Raw genomic sequence first — 25,903 nt, 5'->3', positions numbered from 1 at the left:
ATGAAGGGAAGGAGTTTTATAGGCCTGGGAGGAGGTTTTCTCGGCCCTCTCCAGACGCAACCAGAGGTAGGGCTTCTCCGTTCCATTCTCACCATGCCCCTCCTTGCAAATCGATTTGGAAAGCGGCTATGCAAGGGTGGCTCCCTGCAGAGCATGACTTGGAAAACAAAGGTCTTTTGCTGACCTGTAAACCCAAGCATGGCCTCGTTTTGGGGCTCGTTGTCTTGTAAACCCAAGGAGGGAAAAGGCCTCTTGCGATGGGTGCAGAACTGGGTCATTCTCATATCAAATGTCCACTGTGGCATGACTCCATTTCAGTTTAACACTAGTTAGGACCCATAATGGGAATCTCATCCTTAAATGATGATGATGATGATGATGATGATGTTTGATTTGGAAACTCAAAGCAACTATGCATCCATTATTAGTATTAGGATATTGTTATTATTATTATTGTGTTTATTTTTATCTTGGTTTTACTTTCCACAAGGAGACTCAAAGCAACTATATATCCATTATTAGTATTGGAACATACTATTATTATTATGTTTATTTATATCTTGCTTTTTCTCTCCGCAAGGAGACTCAAAGCAACTATGTATCCATTATTAGTATTAGAATATATTATTATTATTATTAATAATAATAATAATAATATGTTTATTTATATCTTGCTTTTTCTCTCCGCAAGGAGACTCAACTTTATCCATTATTAGTATTAGAATGTATCATTATTATTATTGCTATCATGTTTATTTATATCTTTTTCTGTCCACAAGGAGAATCAAAGCAATTATGTATCCATTATTAGTATTAGAATGTATTATTATTATTATTATTAATAATAATAATAATAATAATAATAATAATAATAATATGTTTATTTATATCTTGCTTTTTCTCTCCCCAAGGAGACTCAAAACAACTATGTATCCATTATTAGTATTGGGACTTATTATTATTATTATTATGTTTATTTATATCTTGCATTTTCTCTCCCCAAGGAGACTCAAAGCAACTATGTATCCATTATTAGTATTAGAATATATTATTATTATTGTTGTTGTTATTGTTATTTTATGTTTATTTATATCTTGCTTTTTCTCTCCGCAAGGAGACTCAAAGCAACTATGTATCTATTATTATTATTGGAACATACTGTTGTTATTATTATTATTATTATTATTATTATTATTATTATTATTATTATTATGTTTATTTATATCTTGCTTTATCAGTCCCAAGGAAACTCAAAGTAACTATGTATCCATTATTGGTATTGGAACGTATTGTTATTATCATTATTATGATGTTTATTTATATCTTGCTTTTTCTTTCCACAAGGAGATTCAAAGCAACTATGTATCCATTATTAGTACTGGAATTTATTATTATTATTATTATTATTATTATTATTATTATTATTATTAGTAGTAGTAGTAGTAGTAGTAGTAGTAGAATGTATCATTATTATTGTTATTATTATGATGTTTATTTATATCTGGCTTTTCCTCTCCCTAAGGAAACTCAAAACAACTATGTATCCAATATTAGTATTAGACTGTATCATTATTGTTATTGTTATTATGTGTATTTATCTTTTTCTCTCTACAAGGAGACTCAAAGCAACTATGTATCCATTATTAGTATTAGAATGTATTTATTATTATTATTATTATTATTATTATTATTATTATTATTATGTGTATTTATCTTTTTCTCTCTACAAGGAGACTCAAAGCAACTATGTATCCATTATTAGAATTAGAATGTATTATTATTATTATTATGTTTATTTATATCTTGCTTTTTCTCTCAACAAGGAGACTCAATGCAACTATATATCCATTATTAGTATTAATTATTAATTTGTTGTTAAACATGATGTTTTGGTGCTTAATTTGTAAAATCATAACCTAATATGATGTTTAATAGGCTTTTCCTTAATCCCTTCTTATTATCCAAGATATTCGCTTAGCTTCTGCCTGACCGTTTAGCTTGGATAAGTGAGACTCTATTGTATTAATAAATAATAATAATTTTTAATTTTTTAAATATTTCATATTTGAAGCTTTGATTTTATATGTGTTTTGGGGCATCGAATTGTGCCATGTGTAAGCCGCCTTGAGTCCCCTTTGGGGTGAGAAAGGCGGGGTATAAATGGGGCAAATAAATAAATAAATAAATAGTATTAGAATATATCATTACTATTGTTATTATTATGTTTATTTATATCTTGCTTTTTCTCTCAACAAGTAGACTCAAAGCAGAACCTTAAACTGAAGCAAGGCTTCAATTTATTGGGATATATTTCTGTTGGGAACTTGAATTAGAAAAAACAAGCCCATATTATAAATAGGTCATGTTCATGCTATGGCATGAGCGTTGTTTGCATTGAATTGTGACAAATCTGTCTTGCGTAGTTTAGAAAGGTCTTCGTTTATTTTGGTCTGGTCTGGCTTGGTGCTAGCATTGTGTTGCTCTTGTTCTGAACGGTATTGGTTTCGTTCCTTTTGTAATGGTAGCAATAATGAAAAAATATGTGCCGAATGGTGGCAAATCGGTCTTGCGTAGTTTAGAAAGATCTTCGTTTATTTTGGTCTGGTCTGGCTTGGTTGTAGCGTTGTGTTGCTCTTGTTCCGATCTGTATCGGTGTCATTGCTTTTGTGATGACCGCAACAATGAAAAAATACGTGCCGAATGGTGGCAAATTTGTCTGCGGTCTTCATTTGTTTTGGTCTGGTCTGGCTTGGTTCTAGCGTTGTGTTGCTCTTGTTCCGATCTGTTTCGGCTTCGTTAATTTTGCGATGACCTCAACACTATAAAAATATGACTTGAGATGGACATAAATATCTGAAAAAAAATCCATGATGTAAAAAGGAAGGTATTGCTTTCTGTTGCGTTGACTTTTTCCCGGTGCATTTCTAGCCTCACCGCCATTGCCTTCTTGTAGGCCATTGGTGCAAAGTCTTGTTATGTTCCTCCCAAATGCTTCTGCTTTTTCCCTTTCCCATCCAAAGCTTGGCACGGTTTCAGCGTGCAAACTGGTTATCTGGATTAATAAGAATAATAATAAAAAATGGCAGAAAACCGGCAGGGATCCACCTTGGTTTGTGTGTTGCAGGAGCCTCCAAGCCCTTCTTTTGAAATGGCTGCAAGCTCCGGTTGTTGAAAATGGTCTCCACTGAGCATGCTCACTCGGAGCTTTTCATTTTTGTTGGTTTTTTTTTAAAATCACATGAGCAGAAACTGAATCACACTCTGTGCATGAGGATCTGGGATTCCTTAAAAAAAAAGAAGCCGGCTGCTCTGTTTTGCAGGTACGGTCCACCTTCGTGACATCAACAAAACTGTTGGGATTTTTGCAGAAAGGCTGCCAGGTAGAGAAAGGGATGGTTGATCGTGGATGGTGTTGTTGTCGTTGTTGCCCTACTCCAGAAGGACACAGCAATGAGATCCCTTTCATTTGGATGCAGGATGTTTTATTATTGCTGTCACCTTCCTGGCTCTTTTTTGAGTTCTTGTTGTGCTGTTCAGGGTCTGTTTTTCAGGAAAGCGTTTGAGAAGACCTGGCCTGGAATTCTGCAAACGTCGGCTCTTGCTTGTTTCATGTTTATTTTGGGGATGGCGAAAAAAATATTGTGGTTGAGTTGGAAGTTAGGTCACTGAGTTGTATTACAGTAGAGTCTCACTTATCCAAGACTCGCTTATCCAAGGTTCTGGATTATCCAACGCATTTTTGTAGTCAATGTTTTCAATACATCGTGATATTTTGGTGCTATTGTGTTTCCCCGAAAATAAGACAGTGTCTTATATTAATTTTTGCTCCCAAAGATGCGCTAGGTCTTATTTTCAGGGGATGTCTTATTTTTCCATGAAGAAGAATTCACATTTATTGTTGAACAAAAAATGAACATTTATTATATACCTCTGCTAGGTCTTATTTTCTGGGGATTTCTTATTTTAGGGGAAACAGGGTAAATTCGTCAATACAGTAGTTACAACATAACCTTACTGCGTATCGAATTACTTTTTCTGTCAAATTTGTTGTATAACATGATGTTTTGGTGCTTAATTTGTAAAATCATAACCTACCTTATATATTCGAGTATAAGCCAACCCGAATATAAGCTGCGGCACCTAAGTTTACCACAAAAAAACTGGGAAAACATTGACTCCAGTATAAGCCGAGATACCAATAAAATTACATTCATTGAGGCATCAGGAGTTTAAATGTACAGTAGAGTCTCACTTATCCAAGCTAAATGGGCCGGCAGAAGCAACTATAAGCAACTATCTTGGATAATAAGGGGGGATTAAGGAGAAGCCTATTAAACACCAAATTAGGTTATGATTTTACAAATTAAGCACCAAAACATCATGTTATACAACAAATTTGACAGAAAAAGTAGTTCAATACGCAGTAATGCTAAATCGTAATTACTGTATTTACGAATTCAGCACCAAAATATCATGATACAGTAGAGTCTCACTTATCCAACTTAAACAGGCTGGCAGAATGTAGGCTAAGCGAATATGTTGAATAATAAGGAAGCATTAAGGAAAAGCCTATTAAACATCAAATTAGGTTACGATTTTACAAATTAAGCACCAAAACATCATGTTTTACAACAAATTTGACAGAAAAAGTAGTTCAATATGCAGTAATGCTATGTAGTAATTACTGTATTTACTAATTTAGCACCAAAGTATCACGATGTATTGAAAACATTAACGACAAAAATGCATTGGATAATCCAGAACATTGAATAAGCGAGTGTTGGATAAGTGAGACTCTACTGTATTTGAATCTTTACATCAAACTAATTTAAGACATGACTGTTCAACTCTGATTAAATCATTATTTTCATCTTCTTCAATGTAAATGTGCTTATGTATCCTTTTAATAATCATAGAGTGAAATAATAAATGTAATAATAATAATAAATGCAGTAAAATAATAAATGTAATAATAAATAGAGTAAAATAATAAATGTATTATTAATAATAAAATAAATGTAAAAGTAACAACCATAATAGAGTAAAATAATAAATGTAATAATAATAATTAATAGAGTAACATAATATATGTAACAATACCAATAATAATAGAGAAAAATAATAAATATTCCATATATACTTGCGTATAAGCCGACCTGAATATAAGCCCACCAAGACCCTCACCCGAGTATAAGCCGAAGAAGGTTTTTTTCAGTCCTAAAAAAGGGCTGAAAAACTAGGCTTATACTTGAGTATATACAGTAATTTGATGTTTAATAGGCTTTTCCTTAATCCCTCCTTATTATCCAAGAAAGCCATTAACTTTGAATGGCTTTCAGGCAATCTAGGAAAGGGTCTTTTTGCTTTGCTTGTTGTTGGAAATAGTGCTTCTTGTTGAGAATGCGTTGCAAGGTTGACTTGGTCGAAGTTTGTACATGCCAAAAAAGGGCCATTTTATAACTAAGGCTCTTTCCAAGCCGTGCCATGACATCTCAGTTGAAATTAGAAAGGCATAGCTGGCTAAAATTATAATTTAATTGCCATAATAAAGAAATATTTGAGACTGATGATTTAACAACAGGGCCGTCTTTCCCTTTCCTAGGTCTATTTTCCCAAAGACAGGGCTGTATTTTTTTCCTAGGTCTTATTTTCCCAAAATCAATGTTCTTGGAGCTGATAAGAAACACACTCCCATTTCAAGTGTTCCCTTTTGCTTTTGGTTCTTATAGATCCGTGGGGCGGATGCGGCCCTCCAAGGTCTTTTACCTGGCCCCTGTCCTAAATTTTAGACTTAGGATTGACCTAAGTCTACCTGGTCTTTGAAGGTCTCTTTGCTTACCTATAGTCTTATGAGATCATCTAGATGGTCTTTGAAGGTCTCTTTGCTTATCTACGGTCTATGAGACCATCTAGATGGCTTTTGGAGGTCACTTTCTTTACCTATAGTCCTATGGGACTGTCTAGATGGCCTTTGAGGGTCCCTTTCCTTACCTATGGTTTTATGAAACCATCTAGATGGTCTTTGAGGGTCGCTTTCCTTATCTATGGTCTTCTGATGGCCTGATGAGATCATCTAGATGGCCTTTGAGGGTCCCTTTCCTTACCTATGGTCTTATGAGACCATCTAGGTGGTTTTTGGAGGTCTCTTTACTTACCTATAGTCTTATAAGATCGTCTAGATCAGGGGTCCCCAAACTAAGGCCTGTGGGCTGGATGCAGCCCTCCAAGGTCCTTGACCTGGCCTCTGCCCTAAACCTTAGACTTAGGGTTGACCTAAGTCTGAAACGACTTGAAGGCACACAACAACTACAATCCTAATTTTGGACTATTTCATCCTAGTCCGGCCCCCCAACAGTCTGAGGGACTGTGGATTGGCCGTCCACTTAAAAAGTTTGAGGACCCCTGATCTAGATGGTCTTGGAGGGTCCCTTTCCTTATCTATGGTCTTCTGATGGCCTGATGAGATCATCTAGATGGCCTTTGAGGGTCGCTTTCCTTATCTATGGTCTTCTGATGGCCTGATGAGATCATCTAGATGGCCTTTGAGGGTCCCTTTCCTCATCTATAGTCTTATGAGACCATCTAGATGGTCTTATGAGATCGTCTAGATCAGGGGTCCCCAAACTAAGGCCCTCCGAGGTCATTTACCTGGCCTTTGTCCTAAACTTTAGACTTAGGGTTGACCTAAGTCTGCAATGACCTGAAGGCACACAACAACAATAATCGTAATTTTGGACTATTTCATCATAGTCCGGCCCCCCCAGCAATCTGAGGGACTGTGAATCGGCTCTCCACTTAAAAAGTTTGAGGACCCCTGTTATAAAGCAATGGTTCCCAACCTGTGGTCCGTGGACCACCAGTGGTCCGCAAAGACTAAAATATGGTCTGCGGCCTCACCGTTACTACTACGGATAAAACAGGCCAACCAATTTTTTTTTCTCTTGGTGTCTTCATTTTTAGGCCTGCTCATTACTTGTTAGTCGCCCCGAGTCTCTGCGGGGAGGTGGAGGCAGGATAGAAAAATAAAGTTATTCTTGTTATTCTTGTTGTTGTTGTTGTTTTGAAGCAATGGGAATACCAGCGTGTCAATTCGGTGGCTGCTATGTAATAATAATAATAATAATAATAATAATAATAATAATAATAATAATAATAACAACTTTATTTTTATACCCCGCCCCATCTCCCCGAAGGGACTCGGGGCGGCTTACATGGGGCCAGGCCCGATAAAACAAACAAAACAGTAACAAAGCAATAAAACAATTGTATGTAGGGCTATGCACTTGGCACATGGCACATTCCTTCTTTCCTTTGGGGAAATATGGTTGCTTGAGTTTTAAAAGGCAAGCTGTGCTCGCGATGGAATTGCGAACCTCAGTTTTTCCCGCAAAAGGGAAATGACGCATCCATACTTCTTTTTTTAATTCATTAAATTATTATTGATATATATAAGAGTTAAGTACAACAAAAGAGTGAGAACAATGGTTGTTGACAGAAAGTGAAGAAAAATAATAGAGAAAATCTATTTTTGAAAAAAGGGGAGAAAGAAGAAGTGTGGGAGAGGGAAAAGGAAATAAAAAAGGGAATAAAAACGGAAGAAGAGGGAAAAAAAGTAAAAAAATTAAAAAAGGAAAAAAAATCAACAAAAAAACTATAAATACAGTGGAGTCTCACTTATCCAACACTCGCTTATCCAATGTTTTGGATTATCCAATGCATTTTTGTAGTCAGTGTTTTCAACACATCATGATATTTTAGTGCTAAATTCGTAAATACAGTAATTTCTACATACAGTAGAGTCTCACTTATCCAAGCTAAACAGGCCGGCAGAAGCTTGGATAAGCGAATATCTTGGATAATAAGGAGAGATTAAGGAAAAACAACCAATAAGGTTATGATTTTACAAATTAAGCACCAAAACATCATGTTATACAACAAATTTGATAGAAAAAGTAGTTCAATATGCAGTAATGCTATGTAGTAATTACTGTATTTACGAATTTAGCACCAAAATATCATGGTATATTGAAAACATTGACTACAAAAATGGCTTGGATAATCCTGAGGCATGGATAAGCGAGGCTTGGATAAGTGAGACTCTGTATTTGAATCTTTACATCAAACTGTAATTTAAGATATGACTGTTCAACTCTGATTAAATCATTATTTTCATCTTCTTCAATGTCAATGTGCTTATGTATCCTTTTAATAATCATAGAGTGAAATAATAAATGTAATAATAAATAGAGTAAAATAATAAATGTATTAATAATAATTAATAGAGTAAAATAATATATGTAACAATTTTATTTATTTATTTATTTATTAGACTTGTATACCGCTACTCGGTTTGGCTCGGAGCGGTTTACAGAAATAGATTAAAACAATACACTTAGCTTTAAAATGACAATAAAAACAACAATAAAAACAGACATAGCCCCATACCAATAATAATAGAGAAAAATAATAAATATACCATATATACTTGAGTGTAAGCCGACCTGAATATAAGCCCACCAGGACCCTCACCTGAGTATAAGCTGAGGAAGGTTTTTTTCAGTCCTAAAAAAGGGCTGAAAAACTAGGCTTATACTTGAGTATATACAGTAATTTGATGTTTAATAGGCTTTTCCTTAATCTCGCCTTATTATCTATCTGCCCATTTTATAATAACCCCCATTCTTGAGGTGTTGGCAATGTTATTTTGCACTTTATTGTCCATTTCAACCGAGAAATACCTTCCCCATTCTGGCACATTCTGTACTGGGTTTTATGAATTAGTCTCCTGTTTTAATATTGTATGCTTCATGTCGATTTTATCGATTGTTTTACTGATAATTGAGGTTTTATTGGTATAATTGTTTTATTGTTGTATCATTGATATTTGATTGTTTTATCGGGCTAGGCCCCATGTAAGCCGCCCCAAGTCCCTTCGGGGAGATGGGGCGGGGTATAAAAATAAAGTTATTATTATTATTATTATTATCCAACATATTCACTTATCCAACGTTCTGTCGGCCCGTTTATGTTGGGTAAGTGAGACTCTACTGTACATATAAAAATGACTTCCATCTTCGCCTTTGCGTTTCCAATTCTAAAAAAAAAGAGGATGAAAAAGGAAAAAAATAAATCAACCTCTTTTTCAAAAATAATGACAAACATGAAAAAAATGTTGTCCTTTATGTTGGCTGAGTCAATGATTCTTTGCTTTTCATAAAATCGTAAGAAGAGAGACACACAAAAAGAATCGTCCTTGTGTTCTTTAATTGATACCCTTCCACTTCTTTCCTTGCAACCTTTCTTTTCTATTTTGGAAAGAAATCCCACACATTCCCGGAACGTGACGATTTATTCTGAGCGCGGGAAGAAAAGGGCAGCAAGGATGCGTTGGGGGAAAGTTCCTCCTGGTGTCCTTTTTTAGTGTCCAAGGGAAAGAAAGGAAGGGGGAAAAAAAGATGGCAGGCCGTGGTGTGCCTGTAAACAATGCAGTTATGAAATGGCAGCGCACGTCTGCGGAGCATGCTCCAGAGGGAAAGCCGCTGGTAGGGGGAGGTGGTTGCTTGGTTGGAGCGAGATGATCGGATTCAGAGCAATTTTGGGGATGGAAAGGGAAAGGCCGACAGACCGAGAAGAGGCGAGAGAGACTTCTGGGACTTAGGCCTGGAGGCTTTGTCTGCCGGCCCTCCCAGGACCTCGGCTTCTCCGCTGGCTTGTGTTCTTAGTTCAGTTGTTGCTTGGTAGGCCCTTGGTTGCACTCCTCCTCCACCATCTCTTTCTCGTTCCCTCTTTCCCTTCCAAGAACTGCAACCTTCCCTCTTGTTCCTGCAGCATCGCCTTCCTTGGTCTTGCCCTTGTGAATCTTAGCTGAGGTTCATCCCTGCTCCATTTCACAAGACCCTATTTACGTCTCTGTTTATCAACCAGGCTGTTTAGTTTTGTTTGTTGTTTACTAAAACAATTGCAATGTTTTGGAAAGCAAAGGCAACGCATACAGTATATATATGTGTTGTCGAAAGCTTTCATGGCCGGAATCACTGGGTCGCCGTGAGTTTTCCATGTGCGATGGTCATACAGTAGAGTCTCACTTATCCAACACTCGCTTATCCAACGTTCTGGATTATCCAACGCATTTTTGTAGTCAATGCTTTCAATATATCGTGATATTTTGGTGCTAAATTCATAAATACAGTAATTACTATATAGCATTACTGTGTACTGAACTACTTTTTCTGTCAAATTTGTTGTCTAACATGATGTTTTGGTGCTTAATTTGTAAAATCATAACTTAATTTGATGTTTAATAGGGTTATCCTTAATTCCTCATTATCCAACATATTCGCTTATCCAACGTTCTGCCGGCCCATTTATGTTGGATAAGTGAGACTCTACTGTATATACAACGTAATAATAATTATAATTCACTATTATAATTGTATATCTATATGACATGCAATATTACTAATAATATTGCAATATAGTCGTATAATATATTGTATGTATATATACTTGTAAACCGCCCTGAGTATCGCTAATAATAATAATAATAATAATAATAATACAATATAGTAATATATAATGCTTATATGAATAATATAATATATTGTATGTATATATACAGTAGAGTCTCACTTATCCAACATAAACGGGCCGGCAGAACGTTGGATAAGCGAGTGTTGGATAAGTGAGATTCTACTGTATATGTGTTGTCGAAAGCCTTCATGGCCGGAATAATTGGGTTGCCGTGCGTTTTCTATATCCATATCCATATTATTATGATGTAATACAATGTAATAATAATTATTATTCACTATTATAATTGTATAGTTTTATTACATGTAATATTACTAATAATATTGCAGTATAGTCGTATAATATATTGTATGTATATATACAGTAGAGTCTCACTTATCCAACATAAAGGGGTCGGCAGAATGTTGGATAAGCGAATATGTTGGATAATAAGGAGGCATTAAGGAAAAGCCTATTAAACATCAAATTAGGTTATGATTTTACAAATTAAGCACCAAAACATCATATTATACAACAAATTTGACAGAAAAAGTAATTCAATACACAGTAATGCTATGTAGTAATTACTGTATTTACGAATTTAGCACCAAAACATCACAATGCATTGAAAACATTGACTACAAAAATGCGTTGGATAATCCAGAACGTTGGATAAGCGAGTGTTGGATAAGTGAGACTCTACTGTATATGTGTTGTCGAAAGCTTTCATGGCCGGAATCATTGGGTCGCCGTGCATTTTTCATACTCTATGGCCATATCCATATTATTATGATGTAATACAATGTAATAATAATTATAATTCACTATTATAATTGTATATTTATATTACATGCAATATTACTAATAATATTGCAATATAGTCGTATAATATATTGTATGTATATATACTTGTAAACCGCCCTGAGTCCCCTTCGGGGTGAGAAGAGCGGGATATAAATATCGCTAATAATAATAATAATAATAATAATAATAATAATAATAATAATAATACAATATAGTAATATATAATGCTTATATGAATAATATAATATAATATATTGTATGTATATATACTTGTAAACCACCCTGAGTCCCCTTCGGGGTGAGAAGGGCGGGATATAAATGTCGCTAATAATAATAATAATAATAATGATAATAATAATAATAATATCCCAGAAGCATTCTCTTCTGACGTTTCGCCTGCATCTATGGCAGGCACCCTTAAAGGTTGTGAGGTCTGTTGTAAACTAGGCAAGTTGGGTTTATATATCTGGAATGTTCAGGCAGGTGTGAATGTTGCATTTGGCCACCTTGATTAGGATTGAATGGCCTTTCAGCTTCAAAGCCTGGCTGCTTCCCACCTGGGGGAATCCTTTGTTGGGAGGTGTTAGCTGGCCCTGATGGATTCATGTCTTACACTACACCAGGAGCCCTATTCAGAGTTCTGTACACAATTTTATCCTCTGAATCATTACTGTCTGGGTTTTAAATGGCTGTTGAGGTTGTTTTATGGAGTTATAATGTTTTAATTTTATTGACCTGTGTTTTTAACTTAGGTTGTTGGGCTTGTCACCATGTGAGCCGCCTCGAGTCCCTTCAGGGAGGTGAAGGAGGGATACAAACATAAAGTTGTTGTTGTTGTTGTTGTTGTTGTTGTTGTTGTTGTTGTTGTTGTTGTTGTTATGACTGGAATTCCTCTGTTTTCTTTGCTTACTGACCTGATTTTAGAGTTTTTTCAATATTATTATTATTATTATTATTGTTATTATTATTGTTATTATTATGATGACTGGGATTCCTCTGTTTCCTTTGCTTACTGTCTTGATTTTAGTTTTTTCAATACTGTTATATTATTATTATTATTATTATTATTATTATTATTATTATTATTATTATAACTGGGATTCCTCTGTTTTCTTTGATTTTAGAGTTTTTTAATACTGTTATATTATTATTATTGTTATTATTATGATGACTGGGATTCCTGTCCTGATTTTAGAGTTTTTTCAATACTGTTATATTATTATTGTTATTGTTGTTGTTGTTATTATTATTATGGCTGGGATTCCTCTTGTTTTCTTTGCTTACTGTCCTGATTTTAGTTTTTTCATTATTATTATTATTATTATTATTATTATTATTATTATTATTATTATTATTTATTATGACTGAGATTCCTCTGCTTTATTTGCTTACTGTCCTGATTTTAGGTTTTTTTTCCAATACTATTATTATTATGTTTTAAATATACCTTGTTGTATTTTGTGGTGTACTTTGCTTTCCGTTCCAATCCTTCCTACCTTCCTTCCTTCCTTCCTTGCCTTTCATCTGGCTTGGCTTCTATTTGCACATTTGGCCCAAAAGCGAACGACGACGTGGGCGAAGTTAATAAGTCTTGTGAAATGATTGTGTATTTGTGTGTGACTTGAGTAAGATAGGGATTTTGAAAGACCACCAAGGCAAGAAGCGAGTGAGGAGTTGGATATTCTTCCCCAGGAGTTTCATTTTAGGCCTTCCAAACCCATTTCTTTTCCAGCACACTTATGTCTTTTTTCTTCTCTTGCCAGTGACGGAAGAGAATTTTTCAACCGTGCAGAATTTTTTTTTGCTTCCTCCTGCACATCATGTACAGGTTGACCTATTTCAGCTCCAACGAGTTGGCTTTTGTGCCACTCTCCTCTCCGTTCGGTCTCTAAATTAAAGTCACAAAAGGAAGAAAACCTAACTGTCTTGGTATTCCAACCCTGTCTCCTCCTCTTCCTGCCGCATTTCTTCCTTTTCCTCCCCATTATTGTTATACTTTTTGAAACAACGATCAAAGGAAACCATTGCTCCTAGTATTTCATCTCTTCCTCGCCCTCTTCTTCCTCTTTTTCTTCCTCTTCCTCATACTTTTAAAGCAGAAATCAAGGTAACTCAACAGTCTTCATATTCCAACTCTTCCTCTTTGTGTTGTTGGAGGCTTTCATGGCCGGAATCACTGGGTTGTTGTGAATTTTCCGTGCTATATGGCCATGTCTAGAAGCATTCTCTCCTGACGCTTCACCCACATCTATGGCAGGCATCCTCAGAGGTTGTGAAGTATATTGGAAACTAGGCAAGTGGGGTTTATATATCTGTGGAAGGTCCAAGGTGGGAGAAAGAAATCTTGTCTGTTTGAAAGTTGCAATCAATCACCTTGATTAGCACTGAACAACCTTGCAGCTTCAAAGCCTTGCTGTTTCTTCCCTGGGGGAATCTTTTGTTGGGAGGTGCTAGCTGGCCCTGATTGTTTCCTGTCTGGGATTCTTTTTTCTTCTTCTTTTTTTAGTGTTGTTCTTTTTTGTCCTGATTTTAGAGTTTTTTAAAATACTGATAACCAGATAATGTTCATTTTCATGAATTTCTGTTGAAATTGTCCACATGCTTGTGGATTTCATTGGCTTCTCTGTGTCGCCTGACATGGTGGTTGTCAGAGTGGTTCAACATTTCTGTGTTCGCCAATAGTATGCTGTGTCCAAGTTGGTCCATCAAGTGCTCTGCTATGGCTGACTTATCTGGTTGAATTAGTTCCTTGACTTGTGTCTGGGCATTGCTGCATTTGGTGGTCCCTATGTCTGGTGAAAACCATGAAAATGAACAAAATCTGGCCACCAGTATAAAAAAAACCTCAAAAATCGGGGAGATGGAGGCGAGATACAAAAATAAAATTATTATTATTAGTAGTAGTATTATTATTACTATATGTTTTAAATGTACCTTGTTTTTTTGGGCTTGGTCCCCTTGTGAGCCGCCCTGAGTCCCTTCGGGGAGATGGAGGCGGGATACAAAAATAAAGTTGTTATTATTATTATTATTATTATTATTATTATTATTATTATTATTATTATATGTTTTAAATGTACCTTTTTGTTGTATTTTGGGCTTGGCCCCCTTGTGAGCTGCCTTGAGTCCCTTCAGGGAGATGGAGGCGGGATACAAAATTATTATTATTATTATTATTATTATTATTATTATTATTATTATCTGTTTTAACTGTACCTTGTTGTATTTTGGGTTTGGTCCCTGAGTCCTTTCAGGAAGATGGAGGCAGGATACAAAAATAAAGTTGTTGTTAGTGTTGTTGCTGTTATTATATGTTTTAAATGTACCTTCTTGTTGCATTTTGTAGTATATTTTGGGCTTGGTCCTCATGTGAGCTGCCCGAGTCCCTTCGGGGAGATGGGGCGCGATACAAGAATAACATTACTATTATTATTATTATTATTATTATTATTATTATTATTATTATTATTTTATTATGACACAGCAAACAAGATAGACATGCTGAATTTCGTATCACAAAATCACAAGTCGAACACTTCCCAAGTGTCTAGGACTGTGTGATGTATTTTCGGACGATGCGTACAGATCCCAGTCGGGTGGCCTTTTGCAGTTGGCAGATTGTGATTTTGTCAATGTCTATTGTTTCCAAATGCCGGCTGAGATCTTTTGGCACGGCACCCAGTGTGCCCATCACCACCGGGACCACCTGTACTGGTTTCTGCCAGAGTCTTTGAAGTTCAATCTTGAGGTCCTGAGAGCGGCTGAGTTTTTCCTGTTGTTTTTCGTCAATGCGACTGTCACCTGGGATGGCGACATCAATGATCCAAACCTTTTTCTTTTCCACAACTGTGATGTCTGGTGTGTTGTGTTCCAGAACTTTGTCAGTCTGGATTCGGAAGTCCCACAGTATCTTTGCATGCTCATTTTCCAATACTTTTGCTGGTTTGTGATCCCACCAGTTCTTTACTGCTGGGAGGTGGTACTTGAGGCATAAATTCCAATGAATCATTTGGGCCAAATAGTTGTGCCTCTGGGTTGTTGTATGTCTTTCGGGCTGTGTGGCCATGTTCCAGAAGCATTCTCTCCTGACGTTTCGCCCACATCTATGGCAGGCATCCTCAGAGGTTGTGCCTCTGTTTGTAGTCTGTCTGTGCGATTTTCTTGCAGCAGCTGAGGATATGATCCATGGTTTCGTCAGCTTCCTTGCACAGTCTGCATTTTGGGTCATCAGCTGATTTTTCGATCTTGGCCTGAATTGCCTTTGTTCTGATGGCTTGCTCCTGGGCTGCAAGGATCAGGCCTTCTGTCTCCTTCTTCAGGGTCCCATTTGTGAGCCAGAGCCAGGTCTTCTCCTTATCAGCTTTTCCTTCAATTTTGTCAAGGAACTTTCCATGCAAGGTTTTGTTGTGCCAGCTCTAGTTTGTAGTGCGGTTTTCTTGTACTGTTTTTTTTTTGTCTACTGTGCTTTGAGGAGTTTCTGATTTTTGTTATTTGATATTATTATTGTTATTATTATTATTCCTATTTTTCTTCCTCTTCCATTTCCTTATTCTACTCTGAATAATTAAATATTGCTGTTCTTGTTCTATTGGGTTTGGAGCCTTTCTTCTCCAAGATCCAGCTTTCTTCTCCAAGATGCATCCTTCCCTTGAGTTGATTTTTCTCTGCTCTCCATAGTCTTCAAGAACCTTCCCTTCCATAGACTTCAAGATCCGAGAGAGGTGGAAGAACCATCACCTTTGGATTATGATCTTTTGGGTCTTTGGGATGCAACCATGTCCTCTTTCTGTGTGCTAATCATAATTCTATTTTATTTTGCAGTTCTGGTGCCTCACCTTTGTGAAGGCTCATTCTCCAAAGGCTGGAGATTAATAACCCCTTGTGTCGTAAGCAGGAGAATGGAGACAGACAGCTGGAAGGGGAAGAGGGGGGAAGGCAGAGAGAGACACACAAGGCACGAATGATGCCGAGACTCTTATTCTGAAGCCGCCCTTTGCTTGGCAGTTGGCTTTTGTTGGGAGTGCTGCTAAAGCAGACATTTCTCTGCTTGGGAGGGTTGGGTATAAGATTTCCCTGCCAATCAGGAGCCGACAGATTGGGGCATGGTGGAGTGTGAGCAAAAGGGAAGTTTGCTTTGCCTTTAAGGGGGGGAAGATGGAGGTACTACTCTCAATGTTGTCGTTGGGTGGCTTTGGTGGGGATGGTTGGATGGCCATTGCAGAATGCATCGTCTTTGTAAGCGAAGGGAGTGTTTGTGTGCGTTTTGTTGCTGGTGGAGTAGGATAGGACGCAAGAAGAGCCTTCCTGGCTCTTGTTGTGTGCAAATAACCTTCAAGCTTGCCAACATTGAAGCCGTTGGTCAAGGAGAAAGAAGCAAGGTTGTTGGCTTGTCCATGGAAGTGTGAAGACTCTGTCTTGGCTCGAAAGGCTCTGAACCTTGTAGAGGGTGTTCTTCTCCATTAAATGCTGCTGTTGGGTTTGGTTTGTTGCCTTTTAGTCGAGTGAAATCTTTATTTTGAGGAAAGTCTAATTGGAGAGCTTTTTTGTCTGTGCTGTTGGTGAGAGTGAGGATCTTGCATTACCTTCTGAGATGCTTTCCAAAACGTTGCGTCGCCTAGACCAGTGGTTCCCAACCTTTGGGCCTCCAGGTGTTTTGGACTTCAGCTAATCCCAGAAACCCCAACCATCTCACCAGCTGTTGGGAATTGTGGGAGCTGAAGTCCAAAACACCTGGAGGCCCAAAGGTTGGCAACCATTGGCGATTCGGAAACAAAAGCTAGGCCAAGAAAGCTTCAGGAAGGACCATTTCCTACTCTTTGTTGAGTATCTGTAGCTTCCATTCCAGGGAGAGAGGCCTGTTCACAGTCAAAGCTCACATCGCCAGGTTCCCCAAGTCCTTGGGAAGGTTAAAAATATGTTTTCAAATGAAATAGGCCTGGTTTTGTTAGAAAGTACTGTCATTTTCAAAGGTTCTACAGCAGTGGGTCTCCGAATGTTTTGGCCTTCAACTCCCAGAAATCCTAACAGCTGGTAAACTGGCTGGGATTTCAGAGAGGTGTAGGCCAAACTACGTGGGGACCCACAGGTTGAGAACCACTGTTCTAAAGTCTGAAATCTCAGAGCTTTGAGGTACAATGGATATTGTGGCTTGCTTCCCAACCTGTGGTCCGTGGACTACCAGTGGTCTGAAAGAACCTGAAGCCTCACCGTTACTACTATGGATAACAATTCAGCCGAACTCACTATTATTTTCTTTGTATCTTAGCTTTTGGGCCTGTTCCTGGGGTTATTTGGGGGTGCGGATTTAGAAAATTGCATTGGATAGACCACATCAGCTCTCGATTATTAAATATGGTTTTCTCCAGGCGAGCAAATGGTGACTGCTGGATGGCATGTGTTCTGTAGCAGAAACTAGAGCTGATGTGGTCTATCCAGTGCAGTTTTCTGGATCAGCACCCCAAATAACCAAACCAAATCTAAAGTTCACCAAAAACAAATTTGTATTATTTATTTATTTACTACATTTATATCCTGCCCTTCTCATGCCGAAGGGGACTCAGAGCGGCTTACAAATTGTATGTCCATACAATATATTATATTATTAGCATAGCACAATATTAGCATTATATATTACTACAGTAGAGTCTCACTTATCCAACATAAACGGGCCGGCAGAACCTTGGATAAATGATTATTATGGATAATAAGGAGGGATTTAGGAAAAGCCTATTAAACATCAAATTAGGTTATGATTTTACAAATTAAGCACCAAAACATCATGTTATACAACAAATTTGACAGAAAAAGTAATTCAATACGCAATAATGTTATGTTGTAATTACTGTATTTACGGATTTAGCATCAAAATATCATGATATATTAAAAACATTGACTACAAAAATGCCTTGGATAATCCTGAACCTTGGATAAGCAAGTCTTGGATAAATGAGACTCTATTGTATAATGTGCTATAGCACTATACTGTAATATTATTAGTAATATTACATGTAATATATGTTATATAATTAATATTATTATATTGTATAATTATTAGTATTATATTGTATTACATAATATTGTTATTAATATTATATGTATATACAATATATTATATGTTATGGTAATTTATATTGCATATTATAAACAATATACTATAATATTATATATATATATATATATATATATATATATACACACACACACACACACACACACACACACACACAGTAGAGTCTCACTAACCCAAGCCTCGCTTATCCAACGTTCTGGATTATCCAACGCATATTTGTAGCCAATGTTTTCAATACATCATGATATTTTGGTGCTAAATTCGTAAATACAGTAATTACTACATAGCATTACTGCGTATTGAACTACCTTTTCTGTCAAATTTGTTGTATAACATGATGTTTTGGTGCTTAGTTTGTAAAATCATAACCTAATTTGATGTTTAATAGGCTTTTCCTTAATCCCTCCTTATTATCTAACATATTCACTTATCCAACATTCTGCCGGCCCGTTTATGTTGGATAAGTGAGACTCTACTGTACATACAATATATTATATTATTAGCATAGCACAATATTAGCATTATATATTACTACAGTAGTCTCACTTATCCAACATAAACGGGCCGGCAGAACCTTGGATAAATGAATATTATGGATAATAAGGAGGGATTTAGGAAAAGCCTATTAAACATCAAATTAGGTTATGATTTTACAAATTAAGCACCAAAACATCATGTTATGCAACAAATTTGACAGAAAAAGTAGTTCAATACGCAATAATGTTATGTTGTAATTACTGTATTTACGGATTTAGCACCAAAATATCATGATATATTAAAAACATTGACTACAAAAATGTCTTGCATAATCCTGAACCTTGGATAAGCGAGTCTTGGATAAGTGAGACTCTACTGTATATTGTGCTATGCCACTATACTGTAATATTATTAGTAATATTACATGTAATATATGATATATAATTAATATTATTATATTGTATAATTATTAGTATTATATTGTTTTACATTACAATATTGTTATTAATATTATATGTATATACAATATATTACATGTTATGGTAATTTATATTGCATATTATAAACAATATACTAATATATATATAATTACCAGCATAGCATATTACATAGTAACCCTTTTAGTACTAATGTTGAAGAGTGGTCTCTGGTCAAGATGGTCCCTGGTCAAAAAAAAAAAGGTTTTGAAGATGTGTGACATACAATGGCTGAAACTGGCTCGTTTTCATCATATGGACAGCAGCGCCAAGAGGAATGCTTCTGCATTTTTGTAAAGCCCAGAGAGAGAAAATCATTAGTATGATAACTTCATACTAATGTGGAGCTGTGTTGTTTCTTTATGCCTCATACTTAGATTTTGCAACTGAGAAATATTGGTTGCCTTACCTCCCTGGAAAAAAACCCCTGACTTCCTTAACTATATTTCTCTTTGCTTTCTTCCAAGTTGGACCTTATGTTTCCACTTGCATGAAAAAGGATTTGTCTCCTGGTCTCACCAAAGTCAAGTTCACCTCCTCCTGCATTGCCATTTCTATGCAGTCCTTTCTGACTGTCCTTCAATACACAATTGCAATGTGGCAGCTCATGGCGATGACAGGGCCGTGCCGCGAGGTGTATCCGCGCACTATTCAGGCAAATCCTTTTGTTCCATTTCTCCATCTGATTTGTATGCATGAGCATATCTATGGAGACAACCGCTGGATGAATTTCCCTGCCAGTGAGCTCCAAGGAAAGGGAGTTGCTTCAGTAGATGTCTGTGAATACCTGCGTTTACTTGGATCAGAAGTTAAGGAATAGCTTGCTTACTTATTTAGGCAATCCCTTGTTGTCTGAGTATGATGGCCTTCCAAGTACAGTGTTTTGGTGGTGGATACGTAGGTGACTGTAGAGCCATATTCTTGATCCGCATGTTCTTCCACAGTGAGAACATCAGATTCCAGATGGAAGGCAGTCTTGGTCAGGGTTGACTTGATGCGCCTTCCTCTTGGCACATTTCTCCCTTTCGCCCCCCATTCATGCCTCTTTGAATTCCGCAGCACTGCCGGTCACAGCTGCCCTCCAATTAGAGCGCTCAAGGACCAGGGCTTCCCAGTTCTCGGTGTCTATGCCACCATATAGCAACCGTATATAGATTGTGGTTGGCATAGGAAGAAAGGTGTAGAGTAGTAGGGGTTGTGGTGTGCCGTGACATAGTGTCCTGGGTCTTGCACAATGACTCTGGTGATGCTGGGATACTCACACAATCTCGGTCCTTGTGATAACAAATATAAAATAACTAGCTGTGCCCGGCCATGCGTTGCTGTGGCGAAGTCTGGTGGTATGGGAAATAAAGTATTGAGGAATTGGTGGTAGTTAAGGTAAAGGGTAAAGGTTTTCCCCTGACGTTAAGTCCAGTCGTGTCTGACTCTGGGGGTTGGTGCTCATCTCCATTTCTAAGCCGAAGAGCCGGCGTTGTCCGTAGACTCCTCCAAGGTCATGTGGGATGACTGCATGGAGTGGCATTAACTTCCCGCCGGAGCAGTACCTATTGATGCACTCACATTTGCATTTTTTTGAACTTCTGGGTTGGCAGGAGCTGGGGCTAACAGTGGGAGCTCTCTCCGCTCCCCCAATTCAAACCTGCGGCCTTTCGGTCCAGAAGTTCAGCAGCTCAGCGCTTTAACAAGCTGCTCCATCAGGGGATGTTATTTCCTAAAGGTTGTGAATATACAATATTTCTGATTTTTTTTTGTCTGTTGGAGGCAAGTATGAATGCTGCAATTAGGAAAAATGATTAGGATGTAATGGCCTTGCTGTTTCCTCCCCGAGTGAATTTTTTGTTGGGAGGTGTTAGCTGGTCCTGATAGTTTCCTGTCTGGAATTCCCTTGTTTTCAGAGTGTTGTTCTTTATTTAGTGTTCTGATTTTAGAGATTGGCTGAGTTGGTTGCTAGGAGACCAAGTGGGCAGAGATTAGACCTCTAAACTGGCAGCAATTGGATAAAAACAATTATTGCTCTCCCTCTAATTAGGACTTTATTTTTCTTTTCTTTTTGTGGTATCAACCTAGTGGCGTGGATGATGGGTTGTGCTGTCAAATTTCGAGGTTGGGGGGCCTGTAGTTTTGTTGTTTTGTGGGTCGCTGTGATGCCATCACTCATTTATATATATATAGATAATAATAATAATACTAATAATAGTAACAACAACAACACAATTTTTGTTCCTGGCTTATAACTGTCATTTCCTTATTGGTTCTATCATAAAAACATGGAAACAGTTTATTCGACTGCAAAAATTTTGTGTTTGCAGGACATCCTACAGCTCATTTTACTCTAGTTTTTCAATGAATGCCTCATCGTGTCTCAACCAATTCAATATAGTTTGTGGCATCCATAAAAATGAACTTTCTGGAGTAGAACAACTGCTTTCAAAGTAAGGACCGTACAATTAAACGGGAAATAACACTTGCCAAACCAGGAACAGAATTTATTTTCAAAATTTTGTTACCTAGTGTTATTCTTCTTCATGGTGTCTGTAAATTCGCACAAATGGGAACTACCTTATAAACATGCAACAACAACAACACAGGAGGAAAGAAAAGGAAGTAGGCCATGCAGAACAAGGAGCATTTTGTTAGACGTTAGTCCTTGGCTTTGTGCATGTAACATCACATTACTTTAGAGCAAGTGTTAGTCTTCCACATAAGGCTTCAACCTGCAAGGGAAACTGAGCTGCCAGACATTGTTGAAGTGTTGTTCCCATCATAGCTCATAGCCCATCTAGTTGGATTCTAGAAAGCACTTCTTGAGCATAGCTGTCACCATGCCATCATTTTCCTTCTTGCCTCATGGGTCTCAGTTTCGGAAGAAAATGGAAGCGGATTGTATCCCAACAGAATTTTCTAATTTACCAACATAAAATATGATGTCTGTCTTTCTCTTTGTCTCATTTAGAGAGCTCTTATGACTAAGGAAGATACCAGAAGAGATACCTGTGTGAAGGGTGAACTCTTGAAAGATATCACCATCAGCAAAGAGGAAGGTAAATGCATCTTTGAGTTTTAGAGACATCAAGTGAGGTGGGCAGGTTCTTTTCCTCCCCACAATCTCCGGGAGAAGCTTAAACCATTTGGGTAGATACATAGATGGTAGTTGGTGCTTATATTGTGTATAAGCTATGGTTGTGACAGCAGTGCTAGGCCTGCTTCAAGGTGGCGATATCTCCTGTAACTTGTTGATGCTTCATGTTTCTGGGGCAGTGCCTAGTTTGTCTTTCTGAATCGCAGTCTCATTTGTGAGCAAATGATAATGGTATAGATAGCAAAAGTACCATATATACCAGGGGTCCTCAAATTTTTTAAGTGAAGGGCCGGTTCACGGTCCCTCAGACTGTTGGGGGGCGGGGCGGACTATGATGAAATAGTCCAAAATTAGGATTGTTGTTGATGTGTGCCTTCAAGTTGCTTCAGACTTAGGTCAATCCTAAGTCTAAAGTTTAGGACAGAGGCCGGATAAATGACCTTGGGCCTTAGTTTGGGGACCTCTGGTATGTGTGTGTGTGTGTGTGTGTGTGTGTGTGTGTGTGTGTGTGTATATATATATATATATATATATATATATAATTTATTTGCAGTATTTATATTCCGCCCTTCTTTCTCACCTCGAAGGGGACTCAGGGCAGATCTCATTGTACACATACAAGGCAAAAATTCAATGCCATATAACATAGAACAGAGACAGACGCAGAGGCAATTTAAACCTTCTCCAGCTTCCAGCTTCCTGAGGGTATGCTTGATTCCGGCCACAGGGGGAGCAGCTGCTTCATCATCTACTGCGACTGCACTTCCTCATTCCAACGGCGGCTGGATGATTTTTATAGTGTCATAAATTAGCCTCCCCACATATAAGTGGTACCTAAATTTCCTTCTTAATAGATGCAACTATCTTTCAGGTTGCTTAGGTCAGCAACGAGCAGGGGCTATATTTTATTTTTAATTGTTGGGTGCTCACCCCTACACGGGGTGGCCTCGAACTCATGACCTCTTGGTCAGAGTGATTTATTGCAGCTGGCTGCTAACCAGCCTGTGCCACAGGCTGGCTAACATATTGTATACACCCTAGTATAAGTCGACTCAAATATAAGACGACCAGAACCCTAACTCGAGTATAAACCAAGGGGAGCTTTTTCAACCCTTAAAAAGGGCTGAAAAATCTGGCTTATACTCGAGTATATACGGTACGCTTCACACTGCTTGCTGGGAGGACTGAGTGATAGATCACAGTTACACGACTTAAAGGTGAAACATTTGAAACATAACATGATGTGACATTCATTAGTCAACATCAAGTGATGTGTTTGTTGGTCAGTGTCAAGCTATGGTTACAATGACCCACCGTAAGTCTAATTGGTAGACTCATCAAAACATTGCATCAGTTTGTTGTCGAAGGCTTTCATGGCCGGAATCACAGGGTTGTTGTGTGTTTTCTGGGCTGTATGGCTATGTTCCAGAAGCATTCTCTCCTGATGTTTCGCCAACATCTATGGCAAGCATCCATCCAACAAATGCCTAACAGAATGGTATACAGTAGAGTCTCACTTATCCAAGCTAAACGGGCCGGCAGAAGCTTGAATAAGCGAATATCTTGGATAACAAGGAGGGATTAAGGAAAAACCTATTAAACATCAAATTAGGTTATGATTTTACAAATTAAGCACCAAAACATCATGTTATACAACAATTTTTTACAGAAAACATAGTTCAATACACAGTAATGTTATGTTGTAATTACTCTATTTATGAGTTTAGCACCAAAATATCATGATATATTGAAAACATTGACTACAAAAATGGCTTGGATAATCCAGAAGCTTGGATAAGTGAGGCTTGGATAAGGGAGACTCTACTGTATTTACGAATTTAGCACCAAAATATCATGATATATTGAAAACATTGACTGCAAAAATGGCTTGGATAATCCAGAAACTTGGATAAGCGAGGCTTGGATAAGTGAGACTCTACTGTATATACAAAGCTCTATATCCCACTATCCACAAGATCCATGCCTTCAATGGTGATATTTATGGCATGACTTTGAAGTGTCACATAGCCTAACTTGGAGAATGATTTTTGGTGGGACAGCTGCAACAACTGGAGTCGTGATCATTTTGGAGCTCCTTTGGCAGTCCCAAAGAGTCAAGATATTATATTTGTTGTCTCCATAATGACATGTACGAGTCTTGCATCATAGAATTGATATTTTCCAGAGCTGAATCGTGTTTGGATAGGAATGTTACCAGCAGAGATGTCTACATGCATCTTCCCTCCGTCCTTGTACATCCTCGGTACGAACATAATTGGGCAGAGGATGTTCTTTGTCCTTCCAGGATCAGAACGTATTTCCTCCTTCGTCTTGTTCCTCCTTGGCCTTATTATCCGTAGTCTTTGTCATTATCCCTTTGATGGCTTTCGCTTGGTCAAATTGGACACAATAATATTATAGCCTTTTATGAATGCAATCCCAGCACGATGTGACATTTCTGAAGTTCGGAAACACGCTATTTGAAGTAATGCACATGCTGCTTCGTGGACAATAGTTGGCTCAGTATTAAATCCAGAAAAACTCTTTGGAAATGTGGCAAAAAGTCAGCCTAAAGCCAAGATCTTAAGGGGAAAATGTTGTGTTCCGCAGTCAAGAGCTGGTTATGCATTTCCTGGGCAAGCTGACCTACTTGCAAAGGTATAATAAAGTTGGTAACTGTGGAGCATGAAGGATGCATGTTATGATGGCTCATCTTACCTGTGTTTGCTGAAACACTGCTCCTCTGCATATCCGTTGCTGGGGAACATCGGTAAAAGCCTATCTGTGCTTTTGTTTCCATGGGCATCGTTGGCTACTGTGGAGATAGGCTGTTGAATAAGATAGCACTACGTAACACGATTTTTGTTCCTAGATTATAAATGTCATTTCCTAATTGGTTGGAAAAAGGTTTGTTAAACTGTAAGAAGGAAAATGTGTATAAGAATAAAAATAACAATATAGGCCAAAGGTGAATGTATTGAATATTATGTGTCTTATAATATTATGTTAGAATATTATATTATATTAGAATATTATCGTTTGTAAAACAAACGATGTATAACAAATGTATTGGATTATGGTAAATTAAAGAAATATATTTTTAAAAAACTGTAAAAACTTTAATGGCCGGAATCACTGCGTTGCTGTGAGTTTTCAGAGCTGGAAGGCCATGTTCCAGAAGCATTCTCTCCTGATGTTTTTCCCACATCTATGGCAGGCATCCTCAGAGGTTGTGAGGTCTGTTGAAAACTAGTCAAGTGGGGTTTATATATCTGTGGAAGGTCCACAGTGGGAGAAATAACTCTTGTGTGCCTGAGACAAGTGTGAATGTTGCAATTGGCCAGCATAACCAATCGCAGTCTGGCTTCAGGCCTGGTTTCAGTACCGAGACGGCTTTGGTGGCCTTGGTGGATGACCTCCGCAGGGAGCTGGACAGGGGGAGTGTGACCCTGCTGGTTCTCTTGGATATCTCAGCGGCTTTTGATA

At 37.5% G+C, this 25,903-nt stretch overlaps 1 protein-coding gene across 11 annotated transcripts in view; it reads left to right on the top strand.

Annotated features, from left to right (window-relative positions):
- ehmt1 (euchromatic histone lysine methyltransferase 1) overlaps positions 1 to 25,903 on the top strand; it is a 113,122-nt gene that overhangs the window by 23,900 nt on the left and 63,319 nt on the right. For 6 of the 11 annotated variants that reach the window (XR_010000296.1, XM_062960439.1, XM_062960437.1 and 3 more), the window contains exons 1-2: positions 1 to 66; positions 22,292 to 22,379. The exon at positions 1 to 66 is cut by the window's left edge. Coding sequence is in view for 10 of the 11 variants with exons in the window: in XM_062960439.1 (XP_062816509.1) it covers positions 1 to 66; positions 22,292 to 22,379 (154 nt within the window). In the remaining variant the exon portion in view is untranslated. Of the gene's footprint in view, positions 67 to 3,256; positions 3,321 to 16,215; positions 16,474 to 22,291; positions 22,380 to 25,903 lie in introns of those variants that run through there. The other 5 variants (XM_062960441.1, XM_062960443.1, XM_062960442.1 and 2 more) reach the window with 3 other exon arrangements.

Source organism: Anolis carolinensis, unplaced genomic scaffold (assembly GCF_035594765.1).
Source record: "Anolis carolinensis isolate JA03-04 unplaced genomic scaffold, rAnoCar3.1.pri scaffold_7, whole genome shotgun sequence".
Lineage (NCBI taxonomy): Eukaryota > Metazoa > Chordata > Lepidosauria > Squamata > Dactyloidae > Anolis > Anolis carolinensis.
This window is presented reverse-complemented; position numbering and strand designations above follow the sequence as displayed.